The sequence below is a fragment of the Rhipicephalus microplus genome, chromosome 5 (assembly GCF_043290135.1).
Source record: "Rhipicephalus microplus isolate Deutch F79 chromosome 5, USDA_Rmic, whole genome shotgun sequence".
In the NCBI taxonomy this organism is placed as follows: domain Eukaryota; kingdom Metazoa; phylum Arthropoda; class Arachnida; order Ixodida; family Ixodidae; genus Rhipicephalus; species Rhipicephalus microplus.
In genome coordinates, this window is record NC_134704.1 from 183,886,046 (window position 1) to 183,901,206 (window position 15,161).

At 49.3% G+C, this 15,161-nt stretch overlaps 1 protein-coding gene across 3 annotated transcripts in view; it reads left to right on the forward strand.

Annotated features, from left to right (window-relative positions):
* The window catches only part of LOC119174068 (cyclin-dependent kinase 8), a 209,301-nt gene that overhangs the window by 114,600 nt on the left and 79,540 nt on the right, over window positions 1-15,161 (forward strand). For all 3 annotated transcript variants that reach the window (XM_075896280.1, XM_037424854.2, XM_075896281.1), the window contains exon 10: window positions 3,347-3,419. In XM_075896280.1, the coding sequence (XP_075752395.1) occupies window positions 3,347-3,419 (73 nt within the window). The remainder of the gene's footprint in view (window positions 1-3,346; window positions 3,420-15,161) is intronic.

The following is a 15,161-nucleotide window of genomic DNA, read 5'->3' on the forward strand; positions in this document are numbered from 1 at the left end:
CTTGGTGCCATTCTTGTTCAAAGGCGGGACGGACGAGAACACGTCATCGCCTACGCAAGTCGATCTTTGTCTAAGGCAGAGTAGAATTATTCCACGACCAAAAAGGAATGCTTGGCAATTGTGTGGGCAACTTCCAAGTTCCGCCCATATTTGTACGGCAGGCCTTTTACCGTCATTACCGACCACCATGCTTTATGCTGGCTTGCGAACCTAAAGAATCCATTCGGACGTCTCGCAAGGTGGAGCTTGCAGCTCCAGGAGTTCGACATATCGGTAGTGCACAAGAACGGAGAAAGCATTCCGACGCAGATTGTCTGTCTCGAGCCCCGGTTGAGCAACCACCACCGTGTCCAGACGACGACGCCAGTTTTCTGGGCATGATCACCGCTTCCGACTTAGCCGCCCAACAACGGGCCGACCCTGAACTGAACTGTCTCGTTGAACATCTTGAAGGAAAACGTACGGAGATACCCAAAACTTTTATGCGTGCTCTTCACACAATCTGCTTAAAAGACGGTGTCCTTGTGAAAAAGAACTTCGACTCTAGGAAGAGCACCTACCTTCTCGTCATGCCGTCGTCATTGCGTCAGGAACTCTTGCAGGCGTCACATGACGAACCAACCTCTTGGCATCTTGGGCGTACACGGACGCTTTCGCGGATCCGTGAGCGTTACTACTGGCCGCGCATTCTAGAAGACGTCAAGCATTACGTACGGACGTGCCGAGAGTGTCAACGCCGCAAGAGACCGCCAACAAAACCCGCTGGACTACTCCAGCCACTTCAACCCTCAACAAGGCCCTTCGAACAAATCGGAATGGACTTTCTGGGACCCTTCCCGACGTCTACTGCAGGAAATAAGTGGATCATTGTGGCGACAGATTACCTGACTCGCTACGCAGAAACCCGCGCCCTTGCTCGAGCCACTGCTGAAGAAGCCGCCAGATTCTTCGTTCACCAAATTGTCCTGCGCCACGGTGCAGCTCAGGTTGTTATTACTGACAGAGGGACAGCCTTCTGTTGCGAACTGATGCAAGCCATTTTGCGGTACAGCCACACCACCCATCGCCGAACTACCGCATACCACCCACAAACTAACGGTCACACAGAACGGCTCAACAAGACCCTGGCAGACATGATGTCGATGTACGTCGATGTTGAACATAAAACATGGGATGAAGTGCTTCCATATGTTAGCTTCGCATATAATACGGCCACCCAGGAGACAACCGGGCTGACACCATTCGCTTTTGTTTACGGACGGGAAGCGACAACGACTCTGGACGCAATGTTACCGCATGTAAACGAAGGCGACCGGAACCCGGACGTAGCGATATTTCAACAACGCGCTGAAGAGGCCAGGCAGCTGGCTCGACTGCGAACGGAAACCAAGCAAGCTACGGATGCCCGACACTACAACCTGCGACACCGTCATCAGGAATGCACACCCGGCGAACAAGTTTGGCTATGGGCACCAGTTTGCCGACGAGGCCTCAGCGAAAAGCTTCTGTGGCGTTATTTTGGCTCCTACAAAATTGTTCGTCGCGTAGGGCCACTGATCTATGAAATCCTCCCGGATGGTGTGACAGACTCCCAGCGTCGACGTGTGCGGTCTGAAATTGTTCACGTCGTGCGTTTGAAACGCTATTATGCGCGCTAGCAGATAATATGTGCACTTGTTCCTCTATCTTTTTTTTGTGAAAACTTCAGTGCCTTATGACTTCAGTGCTTGCTTTCAACATCGAGGCGATGTTTTTGAAGAGGGGAGCAATGCCACGTGCCATGCCGTTCTGCGCAGCTGCCACTATAGAGCGACAGCCGTCGCGTCATTTAGATAGGCTAGAGCGGACTGCGATTAACTTCCGATGGGCCCATCGTATCAGACAGTGCAGTATCTGATGATAGGTGTGCACATGTTCTGTGTTGTCTTCTCAGCGCTTAAATAACTGGCAGCCCGTAAGCTGTGGGTTGTTCTTTGGTAGAATGGCAGCTTGCAAATAACTGGCAGCCCGTAAGCTGTGGGTTGTTTTTTGGTAGAATGGCAGCTGTGCATGGGCACGCCGCTCCGATCCTGTTAGTGTTCCTTTTGTGTCCTAAGCGAGAGGCACAAGTACGCCTCCTTACTAATAAACCTTGTCTGCCGCACCCTCGTCTTCTGTGGATTCCAGTGACGATGACGCACGTGACAATATAGTAGCAAGCAAAGCCAAAGCTCCAACCTGCGCCTTCGCGGCAGCCAACTGCGCTGCCTCGTCCGTTCACGTGTGAAAAGATACGTGAGTTGTTTTGATGGAAATAGATTTTTTTCTAGTTGTTCTGATGACGCGAAATTCTGGGAGTTTTTGCGGCTCCCCCTTTGAGAATATCACCTTAGTAGGAAACCCTACTGTCATGTGTTCGGCCACTCTAAGCCATTATGAGACCGCAAGGCTGACATGGACAGAGGCTGGCAAGCTTCAGTGGGGCTAAAAAGACAATAGGTACTTTGTATCTGTTCACTACCTTCTTTAAGTTGTGGGAAATTTTGTGCATATACGCATGACCTGTGATCTTTCATACACTGGCGGCTTTGTTCTTGATTTGCTCTTCAGTTTTTAAAGGAGGGTTTCCGCAATTGCTGCCATAACTGAGCAAGGGTATCTGCTGAATTTAGCCTGTTTACGTAGTGGTGAAAACTATCCTGCATTTTGTGAGCACAGGACCATGTCAATGCAGATTCAAGGCACGTTGAAGCTGTTGGCCTATGCAGGACACGTTTTTAACATTTGTTCAGAATGTACCAACTAGCCCGATAAGATGTTCCAGCATGTTGTGCAAGATATTGTGGCATTTCCATGGCTTCTCTGCTCAGAAGCTTCGTAGGAGATGTACATGCAGCCATTTTGTATGTGGTACCTGATGTCTTAACAACTGAGGCATGAAGTCATCCGAATTGATACTGTAGGCTGACACCAATGTCGATAGGTGCATCATACAAGAATTGCTTTTAATGTCAGACTGAAACATTTTATTGCCATTTCCCGAGCTTCACATTAGCTCAGGAGATTGGTGTACAGTATTTTCGTGTGGCGGAGGAATGTCAGCTTCATAACTTGGTGTCAGTTTTTTCACATGCACATGGAACCGTAGCAGAACAGAGAGCACTGGAGTTTTTGACATAAAGTAGGGCGAGCACTATAACGACACTAAAAAGCCCGCTTATTTACTTGTTTGTATTTTTCTAGTCGTCTCATTTTGCACCTAAAGCTGCCCTACATCTGCCTAGTAACCTGATGGCAGAGCTAAGTTTTCACGTTGGGGCATTGCTGAATGGTTTCCTGCTCTTCCGATTACTTTTCTGTGTTGCAGTTATGCCAGCTGTTCCCTGGTGAAGTACATGGAGAAGCACAAGGTCAAGCCTGATAGCAAGGCTTTCCTTTTGGTAAGCACTGCTTCCAGTTGAAAAAGGCCAGTTAACAGAAGCAGTTCGGCTCGAGGAGACATCACCTTGAATCGTATCTCATAAACTGCACAGCTCGGACCACTTGTGATGTAGCTAGTTATAGTGGGTGACTGGCTTTATTTAATGCAGTATTTTCCGACTCCCATTTACCTTCTCAAAGTGCATGTAAATGCTACCCTAAAATTTAAAATAATGGAAATGGGGGAGAGTTCTAAATGTTAACGAACCTCTGACACGAAAATTGGAAACTCAAGATGCTTGTGGTATTTTAGTCCTCCATGCGGAGGCACTGATTATTAAGAATGAGTGTTGCCTATTATATAATAATTTTGTTTTAAAGTAAGAGTCATGCTCGTCTGAGTATTCCGATGCAATCGACTTTTTCTGTGGTTTGACGTAGATAGGGGTCCGCTCGGGACATTGCAAAGGTCCAGCAAGTATTTTTGGCATCAGAAAACATTTGCGGGGTGCGCACAACACACAACGCAACAGGTGCCCGGCGAGGACTATTGTTTGTCACCCCTCTCGCTAGTTTGTGGGGCTGGTCTCAAGATGACTTTGGCTGCTTAAGGCAGGACTGTTTTTCTTTTTACTGAGAGGTAAACACTCAAAGCATCCACATCGTTTCATTCTTCATCATTCGTGGGTGCCCCTATTTGAATACAGCGCATTCAGCATCACCGAAGCTTGAGTGCACGCAGTTTCAGGCACTGCCCCACTGTGGGGCACAAGTTTTTTATGGTATTTAGGCAGGCGTTTCGAACCAATGCAAAATCGTTTAGAATCAATGAAGGTAGTATAAATTGTATGATGTGTCAGAGCACTTATGATTCAATTTCTGCATCACCAGGTGCAAAGCTACAAATCACTCTAAAAAAGTCCCAGACAAAACTTGCACTGTCAGGAGGAGGAAAGAGGGCATTGTTTATGTTGTTGGTCACGCCAGTCTTGACTAGCCGGTGTGTGAAAGAAGAGCCACGTGGCTTGTGCTGCTTGAGCCACGAGGTGGTTAGAACGCTATTTGTTTTGATACAGCTTCACGCAGTAGTCCTCCACTACAGTTGGTGACCACAGACACACAGACAAGCTACCGGCTCTGTATAAGCTCTGCAGCTATGTTCCAGCCAACTCAAGCCCGATAGCCATCTCTGCCACCGTTTTGGACCTTGTGCATCAAAACATGGTTCGTGAAATTTGAAGTGGCCCTGCAGCTTAACAGTATCTGGTTCCAGGAATTTAAATTTGACATCCTAGAGTATGTTCTCCAACCCGACACCTCAAATGACGCCTCACATATTTCTCATAGACTACCCGCCCCCTTCCCCTCTTATGGCAGACTGTAGGATGCCGTCTCACAGTTTTATGGTGCTGAACATCTCCTCCGTCTAGGGACCGACTGCATGAAAGGCGCTTTTCCACCTATCTTGGTCAAGCCTTCCTCGTAGTTCGCCTTTACAGCATCTCGTCTACCGCTCTGTCACAGTAATGAGATGGGCGACCTTCAGACGACAACAGACTCCAGTGACGTATTGCAGCGTACGCCGCCTGAAGATCAATGTTTGGTTGAGCGGCTAATGCCTGTGGGCAGCTTGGGGAGCATGATGACTTCAGCGCCTCCTGACCCTGTGTGGGACACGCAAACCGGTGTCACTTGTCACTTGTTCGCTGACACCGCGAGCAGCACCCTAACCGAGCAAGTGGCCATTTCCCACACCAGTGGCAAAGCTACTGCTATCATGGCAACGACTGCAGACGACACTGCAGTTATGCCTGCGGTGAAGTTACTCGATTAGGACCTAGCGGCCACGCAAGCATTGAAGGGTCATGCCTGCGGTGAAGTTACTCGATTAGGACCTAGCGGCCACGCAAGCATTAAAGGGTCTGCTGTATGCATGGCTCATGTAGAAGTCTAGCTACTATTCCAGCTGCACATAGTTGTACTATGCATGATTAACGTCCCCTTCTCGTAGTTAGCGTTATCACAGCTACAACGGGTTTTGGCTAGGCTAGGTCAACAAAACAACGCTTTATTGTTCCGTTAGTGGGAAGAACATCGAGTCTCCCGTTGCATAGAAAAAGGGATTTACTTACAATAAACCGCAGCTCGACTCCGTGAGTTGCTGCTGCAGTGTGTGATTTGAAAGCCAGAATAGATCGTCTTCTTCGTTGATCTTTTTCCAACAAATTGCCCCGCGCACAGAATTTCTCAAAAAGTTCAGTTCTAGCGGGTACATATGCTGAAAGACCTGTTTCATGGTAGCACTAGCCGGTAGTCTGTGGAGCTCCGCTATTCAAAGAATTCCTAGTTTCCGGGGCTCGCTTGACCAGTGTAAACGGGGCGCTATCTTTGGGCTTTACGTTGGTTTCATTTCCGAAAGGCATCTGTTGAGTCATTGTTCCCGGGAAGGCATGCTGCAGCAGCTTCTCTTTTTTTTGCCTTGAAATTGCATTGAAGGTTCCCTTAGACGCACTCTTTTGCTTGCGCTTGGGAGACATGTTGTAGTAGCTAAGCTGTGGCGTGATCGGTAGAGTTTGTGGCCATTCTAGGTCTTCAAGCTGTTTGTGTCCTGCCCACTGGTCAAGAAAGGATTCACTCCTGCTCCTCTTGTTAAGTAGTCGCGTGGGTTATGATTACCCTGGTTCTTCATCTTTACTGTGGAAGAATTTAGCATGACAAGAGTGTCGTCTAGGCAAAAGGTCACTTGTAGCGTGAAAGTCTGGTGTTGTTTATTTGCTGTTATTTGCTGCTAGAATTCTGCTGCATTTCTCCGACTTGACAATACACCAGTTTCAGGATGCAGTATCATTGTCAAGGCTTTCAGTAGATTCAGTTTTTCGGCATGCAACTCTGGAGGTTGCATAGACTGCATGCCAAGAATGCGTAAATGGTTTGAAGCCAACTTCTCCATCTTCATGGAGGCACATGGTGTCTTGTTGACTTTGACAGAAGCTTGGACGCGTCTTGGACTGAAATTGCTTCTGAGTTTCCGTTTTGGGTCATTTTATATTCTTTGGATATCATTTCCATGACTTCTTAGTCGTTGTCATTCTGTGCTGCGATTTTATGGCTCTTCACTGCCGCTTTATGTACAGAGAGCTCATTGCAATGCACGGCATAGCGCTAGAAGGGGCTTGTTCATGTAGCCTCCAACTTAAGGTGGTCTCAATGGCCTTTAGTCCGTTCGCTACATTCTTAATGGTTCCAGTGACAAAGAATCAGTAATAGTCACTGCCAATAAAGATATCAACACTGTTTGGGCTCTCAGCTTGATTGATGTCACAGAAGTGATGCCCTTGGTTTTCGAGCTTGTCGATGAAGTCTCTAGTTGATCGTGCCATTGATTGGCGACTGATTTTTGTCGTGATGTGAGCTTCTATTTGTAGTGATTTAAAGCCATGCACTGAACTCGGGATGACAAACACGCGTGGGAAGGCCTTCCGTCATGTTGTCCTCCAAATTATCCCACCGCAAGGATCCCATGATCAAGCAATCGAAAATGCTACTTCTCAGCCTACCGCTTTGTCACAACACTGTGCCAACTTTCGTCGAACAAAACTCGAAGAAGCACTTTGTTTTCTTCGCCGGCTGCCCAAGCAACAGCAGTTTGGAGGTATACACTCTGCTTCGAGTTATCATTTTCAATCATTTTGACCTGCATCGGCACTGTTGGTGTCTGGGAACTGCTAATAGAGCTCAGAAGCTAAGGGTCACACATTCTTTTGGCATGGCTTCGATTTTGTTTACGCATGACGTCGATTGCATTTAGTACATATAATGTTCCTTCTGGAATTTTTTGCCAAATGATGCTGAAAGGTATGGCAGAAACATAGACCCGCGCTCAGTACATAGTTGTTTTTTCTTCTCCTCGAGAGAAATGGGACAGTCGCACTGCTCTGTGCTATGGGTGTTTATAAAAGCAATACAGTGAAGCCAGCGCTGCCATTATCGGTGCACAATTCTGGTTTTGCATGGGTGAACATTGGAATGGCTTTGCTGCAATGGCTTTGCTGCAATGGCTTTGCTGCTGTTTGCCCGACTGTTGGCCTGAGCTATACAGGTGGCGTGAAAGAGTTTGCCTCACAAAAAAAGCCGGCGTTTTTTCTTGGAGCTGGTTTCGCCAATGCAATTAATGACTCAGTTGTGGAACGTTGATGTCGCGAAGAAGATGACATGCTAGTGTGCAAATCTGTACTATGGCACTTCAAGATGTGCTCTTTTGCAGACATGTGCAAGATAATTCGTTCGCAAGACCTACTTCTGTCTGTATAAAAAAACAGCAAAGACTGAATGCTCGCCTTCTGTTCCTGGGTGTGTCGTCCTGGGCTCTCTGCACGTTGGTGTGCGATGGTCTTGTTGAAGTCGAGGATGATGTCATGAGGAAGTGACTCTAGAAAGATAGGGTAGAACATTGCGGAGTAATTGTCTTCCGATACTCCGAGAGTCTTCAGGGCACGCATCTGCGATTAGACCGTGTTCTAAAGGTATCGAAGTCCTCGAAAATCGTTGAAGGACTGCACAGATCGCATGTAGATGAATCGTTGCATGTGAGCCTCAATAATGGCATCAGTCTTGGCAAAGCGTTGTTTTAAAATGCCCAGGGCTCCAGAATAGCATCTTGCCATTGCTGGAAGTCCCGTTATTGCAGATGCCACTTCACCGGTCAAAACTGAATCTAGATAGGCAAACCAGTTCACGTCGGTGACTGTTGTTGTGGATAAGTTGACTAAACTTCTCCCAAAAAGACGTCCATGATCACGGTTGGCCATGAAGTTTCATGAGCTCGATTTTCGGTAGTTGGATGGCGCAGGGGCGTGAGTTGCACGGGTTCAGTAGGTGTTGCCGGTAGTCCATGGTTCTGAGACTCTTGAAGTTGACGTAGTCTATACTTAAGTTTTCCTGACGTAGTTCTGACTCAGTTGTTATACTTGACAACCCGATCAAACTGCCTCCGTTTATGTGGTTGTTAGCAGAGGTACCATGTCAGAGTCGGTCACTGTCAAATCTGTGTGCAGCTCGTGGAGGTGATTGGTTTGTAGTTTGCTGCTGGTGTGTGTTTATAATACAAAGTTCATCTTCCTTTACGCTGTCTTGAGTGAGCGTTGAGTATGCCTCGTTGATATCACGTGTTGATTGAGCTCTCTCGGATTTACGCTTTAGTTTGAGAGCTTCTATGTTCTGTCTACGCGTTGAGCAGCTCTAAGTCTGTACGTTGAATCCGTAAGCGGGAAAGTAGAACCTTCGGGCCATCGATGTGTTTTGCTGTTCCGATTAGTTTGGACACCACTTGAAGAAAATCGAGCTTCCCGTTGCATACAAAAAGGGACTTATTTACAATAAACCACAGCTCAACTCTGTGGGCTGCTGATGCAGCGCGTGATTTGAATGCCAGAACACATCATTGTCTTCTTCGTCGATCGTTTTCCAACAGCAGGTAAATGTTGTATAGAGAGATTGTCCGCTCTATGTAGAGAACAAAGGGTAGGCTTACTCCTTTGGTTGATGGCTATGGTTCGCAGGGGTCCCAGATGTGTGTCGTCCGTGTCTGGTGGCTGGTACAAGAGAGAGTGTCTCCCTGTCGTTATGCTCATTTTCTGCAACCTTTGGTTTTACATTTAACGATGAACTGTTTATCATCAGTGCTTCTCAAACTGGCATGTGACAGAGATGTGCCAGCGTTGGTGTCATCTTTGAACAACAAGCGCTCGTGCCACCAGCCCATCTCTGTCTATGCAGCAGCTCGCTGCCGCCTCTGCAGCCCTTCAGAAACTGCAGTGTGTATTGCGCAGCTTTCCTTCCAGCATGGTGTTACAATGACCATCAACCTGCGCACTCATGCCCGCATCATGCGCAGGCGGCGTCAAGTTCTCACAGTACCTCACGCCTTAATCCGACAGGCTGAGGCATTCCACTTTGAATGCCTCAGCCTGTCCACACGAGTTGCCATCGTTGCTGTGCACCATCCTCACTAATCGTCGTATTCATGATCTGACCTTGACTTATTGCAGTAAGGCTACTTAAAGGAAGAGAAAACTTTAAGAAAACTCTCAAAAAGCTGCCTTATCTTGTCATAAGTGCTTCTTATGAAAGGCATTCTCAACTTGTCCAGTATAGGCCGTGAGAGCGAGAGTAGGTAAATTTTTGCTACAATATTGTTGCGAATGTATTTACTACTTTAGAGTAGAAAAGTACTCCAGCAGTCAAGATGGCAGCCGTTGTGTATATCGAACAGCCCAAAAACGTCGTCGTCTTCTTCTTCGCACCGCCCGCATAGCTGCATAGCCGCGAACCCGCAACATCGACGTCCGGCGGCGAAAAGCGCCGACCCGGCGCTTGTTAGCAGGTGTTGGACGAGATGTACGGCTTGAGGCGAGCGACGTGGACGATGTCGGAAGATGTGGAAGGTATCGAAGGGTTTAGAGGTGCTATTTCATAGGTAACATCAGTTACCTGCCGTAGCACACGATAAGGTCCGGAATACTTGGGTAGAAGCTTTTCAGCCAGACCAACATGTCGCGACGGAGTCCACAGAAGAACGAGGTCACCTGGACTAAAGTGGACGTCCCGATGGTGGCTGTCATAGCTACGTTTCTGACGGAGCTGCGAGTCCGAAAGGCGCTGGTGGGCAATCTGACGGGCTTTCTCCGCGGTGCTAATAGCGCGGCGAGCATATGCTGTGGACAGGTCGGTAGGGTTGGGTACAAGCGTGTCGAACGGCAATGTCGGGTCTCTTCCATACAAAAGGTAAAAGGGAGAATATCCAGCAGTGTCGTGGCGTGAGCTATTGTAAGCGAAAGTGACAAAGGGTAGCGCAATGTCCCAGTCACGATGATCCGTCGACACGTACATGGCGAGCATGTCAGTGAGTGTGCGATTCAGACGTTCTGTGAGGCCGTTTGTTTGAGGATGGTAGGCCGTCGTAAGCTTGTGCTTGGTTGCACAAGAACGAAGTAGATCGTCAATTACCTTAGATAAAAAGTAGCGACCGCGATCGGTGACCAGTTGACGAGGAGCACCATGATGTAAGATGACGTCTTGAATCAAAAAGTCGGCGACATCTGTAGCGCAGCTGCTTGGAAGAGGTCTCGTAATTGCGAAACGGGTCGAGTAATCTATGGCGACGGCGACCCACCTGTTACCGTCGGTAGAAAGAGGGAAAGGGCCCAGCAGGTCGAGGCCGACACGATAGAAAGGCTCGGCAGGTACGTCGATCGGTTGAAGGAGCCCGGCGGGGTGTACCGCTGGCCTTTTGCGGCGTTGGCACGACTCACAAGACCTAACATAACGTTGTACAGAACGGTAGAGGCCGGGCCAGAAAAAGCGTCGGCGGACACGGTCGTACGTTCTGGCAACACCAAGGTGGCCAGCCGTTGGTACATCATGTAGTTGCTGAAGTACGGTCGAGTGCAAATGAGTGGGTATTACGAGTAGTAGTTCGTTTCCCACATGGTGCATGTTGCGGCGGTATAAAATGCCGTCTATGACAACGAACATGCGAAGCGAACTGTCTGTACAGCCTGTGTTCAGGCGGTCGATTAGCTCGCGTAGGGACGCGTCACGCCGTTGCTCACATCCCATGTTGCCGAAAGCAGAGAGCGAGGAAATACAGATGGACGCGTCGTCGGTTACTAGATCTGGAGCGTCAACGGGGTACCGAGAGAGGCAGTCGGCGTCTTGGTGTAAACGGCCAGACTTGTAAACCACTGTGTATGTGAATTCCTGGAGGCGCAGAGCCCAACGAGCAAGGCGCCCCGTTGGATCTTTGAGGGCTGAAAGCCAGCATAGAGCGTGATGGTCAGTGGTAACTGTGAAAGGCCGGCCATATAAATAGGGGCGGAATTTACCAACTGCCCATACAAGCGCCAGGCACTCGCGTTCCGTAATAGAGTAATTGCGTTCGGCAGGAGAAAGGAGCCGGCTGGCATACGCAAGAACTCGATCGTGACCGGATTGACGCTGGGCTAAAACCGCGCCAATACCGTAGCCACTAGCATCAGTGCGGACCTCGGTTGGAGCAGACGGGTCGAAGTGGGCGAGAATCGGTGGCGTGGTCAGAAGTGTTATGAGCTGGGAAAAGGCCGTGCCTTGATCAGGACCCCACTCAAATGGTACATCTTTCTTCAAAAGATCAGTGAGGGGGCGTGCGACCTCTGCGAAGTTTCTGACAAATCGTCGGAAATATGAGCATAGGCCCACAAAACTTCGAACGTCCTTGGCACAAGTCGGTACAGGAAAATCCAGGACAGCTCGGACTTTGTCGGGATCGGGGCGGATGCCGGAGGAGTCAACGAGATGCCCTAGAATAGTAACTTGGCGATGCCCAAAATGGCATTTCGAGGAATTAAGTTGGAGCCCAGCCTCTCGAAATACTGAAAGAATTGAGGAAAGGCGCTCGAGGTGAGACTTAAAGGTTGGGGCAAACACAATCACGTCGTCCAGATAACACAGGCAGATAGACCATTTAAAGCTGCGCAAAAGCGTGTCCATCATCCGCTCGAACGTTGCCGGCGCATTGCACAAGCCAAACGGCATTACCTTGAATTGGTAGAGACCGTCAGGCGTTACAAAGGCGGTCTTCTCCCGGTCGAGGTCGTCCACGGCGATCTGCCAGTAACCGGAGCGTAAGTCTATCGAAGAAAAATAGGTTGCGCCATGAAGGCAGTCCAGGGCATCATCAATACGAGGAAGCGGGTAGACATCCCTTTTGGTGACCTTGTTTAAATGCCGATAGTCCACGCAGAAACGCCAGGTATTGTCCTTCTTTTTAACTAAGACTACAGGGGACGCCCACGGACTCGATGAGGGCTCTATGATGCCTTTTGTGAGCATCTTATTCACCTCCTGTTGGATAACTTGGCGTTCTGATGGTGACACTCGATAGGGACGCCTGTGAATTGGAGCTGCATCACCGGTATTAATGCGATGTTTGACTTGCGATGTTTGACTTATGGGCCTACCGTCAAAGTCAAATATGTCCGAATAGCTCGTGAGAAGATCAGTGAGGTCTTTGACCTGAGACGGCAAGAGGTCTGAGGCAATCATCTTAGTTACATTGTTGAGCCGTGTAGATTTGGCTGCGTCGGTGCTATGCGGGTTCGGCGAGGCGACTGTGGCCAGTTCACGTGACACTGATGAGATCTGGCACTCGTGTGACGGTGAAAGAGTGGCGAGAACAATGCCTTGTGGTAGGATTTGAGGGCTGAGTCCGAAGTTCAGAAGAGGAAGGCACGTCTTGTTCGCTGTGACAGTTAATATGGTGTACGGGGAGGAAACGTTGCGGGCCAATAAAACACCGGGAGAGGGAAAGACCACGTAATCCCCATCCGGAACACTGGGATATGGTTCAACTGTGACACAAGTTAGGGCTTGGGGTGGGAGGCGAACAAACTCAGCGCACGAAAGCTTGTTCTGTACCATCTTCGACTCTTCGGTGGCCGCAGGCAAGTCAAGTTGCACGACGCCGGCTGAGCAGTCAATTACAGCGGAGTGGTCGGACAAAAAATCGAGTCCAAGGATGACGTCATGTGGACAGTGAGCGAGAACATGGAATAGAACGGACGTCTGGCGGTCGGCGAATCTCACACGCGCGGTGCACATTCCGAGCACAGCCGGGGTCGCTCCACTAGCGACACGTACAAATAGGGACTCTGGCGGCGTAAGGACCTTGTTTAATCGTGCACGGAGGTCAGAGCTCAGAATTGAAATATGTGCGCCGGTGTCAATAAGGGCAGTAACAGGAAGGCCATCCACTTCTACATCAAGCAGGTTCTTGTCCGTAGTCAAGGTCAGCAGAGGGTTTTCAGGTCGGGAGTCCAATGCAGCGTCACCTCCGGGAGCTGCATTGCTCAGTTTTCCGAAGAAGGGCGTCCACTAGGGTGGGGCGACGAATAGCGGCGGTGCTGAGGTGACCTGGAGCGACGGTCATGCGGGGACGGCGAACGGCTGGACCGGCGGACTGGTGTCGCAGGAGTGCCATTGTACGGTCCATCGTCACGAGCGCTGTACTGCAGGGGCCGGTGGTTGTCGTCACGTCGATAGCCAGGAAACGACCGAGGTGGATACGTGCGGAAACGACAGTAGCGGGAGATGTGTCCTACACCATGACAATGAAAACATATAGGCTTGTCGTCCTGTGTCCTCCACTGAGCAGGATCACGATAGCGGCGGAATCTTTCTGGTGCAGGAGAAGGCGCTATGGTACTGACCCGAGGTTCCGTCAACGAACACACAGGCTGCAGCCCAACGTTTGCCAGCTCCTCTCTCACGACCTGTTGGATCAACGAGATCGTTGGTCGATCATCAGATGGGCGGGTCAGAAAAGACGGAGACGCGGCCTCGATTTCTCTACGAACGATGCGAACCACACTTTCGTTGTTATGTGGTTGACTGCATGGCGGCTGAAGGTCCTCGCAAGATGACGTAGCGGCCGTGTTCGGAAGTCGCAAGAAATTCTTGGCGACCCGGCGACTCTTCAGCTCTTCGAATCGGCGGCACTCTTTGATGATGTCATCAATGGTGGAACAGTCTTTGGAAACCAGTATGTTAAAAGCATCATCTGCAATGCCTTTAAGTAAATGGCTTACTTTGTCTTCCTCGGACATGTTGGGGTCGGCACGATGGCAAAGGGCGAGAACGTCAAGGATGTAGGTGACATATGATTCGGTCGTAGTTTGTGCCCGACCAGAGAGTTCTTTAGAAGCGGCCCGCTGGCGTCCGACGGCCTTACCAAACAGGTCACGAAGCTTCTGTTTGCAAGTATCCCAGCTGGTTATGTCCGCTTCATGAGCCTCGAACCACGCGCCAGCTGTTCCGCAGAGATAGAAGCCAACGTTGGCGAGCATCATCGTAGGGTCCCACCGGTACACTGCTGCAAACCGCTCGAACTTCGGAATCCAGTCGTCAACGTCAACATGGTCGGTGCCGCAGAAGTTGCCAGGGTCGCGCGGTTGCGTCAATACGACCGGCTGTACAGGCTGCGCCGGAGTCGCGGCTGAAACAGGAGCGGCAGAATTGGTTTCTGTTGCCATGGTCGGGCAGTCGAGAACACGTCCGCTTCGAAGTTCCGTCTTGCGTCGTACCCAGCACCTCCACCAAAATGTTGCGAATGTATTTACTACTTTAGAGTAGAAAAGTACTCCAGCAGTCAAGATGGCAGCCGTTGTGTATATCGAACAGCCCAAAAACGTCGTCGTCTTCTTCTTCGCACCGCCCGCATAGCTGCATAGCCGCGAACCCGCAACAATATCATTACCTCGAGCAGCAATAAGTTAGCTGTACTGCAAAGAACCGACAGTGTGCACAGAAGCAGGCATGTGTAAACAGCAGAAATGTTTTTAAGGCACCAGCAGCTTTCGGCGAAATTCACGTTTTTCATTAGGGCACACTTTTTCAACCCTTATCGAGGAGTGGGGTCGTCAAGTCACTTTTGTTATTCGATGTCTTGTATGTTTTGACTGTATTCAATGATGTTTTTGGGCTTGCGTCAGTGTTTGTCATTTTCTTTTGATTTTGTTAACATTTCACTTGGGTAGTTTTACAGCATATTTTTGTAAATTTGCATTTATTGTGGAGTGGTGCATTGAAATGAACTTCACCGATGAAGAGTGCTATGTCTTGATGGATTTTGTCAACAAATGCCGTGAGGTACTTGAAAACACGAAGACTGGTGCCATGTACCTTTAGAAAAAACAAACACAAAATGTAGATGCAGCTCGCAATAGGAT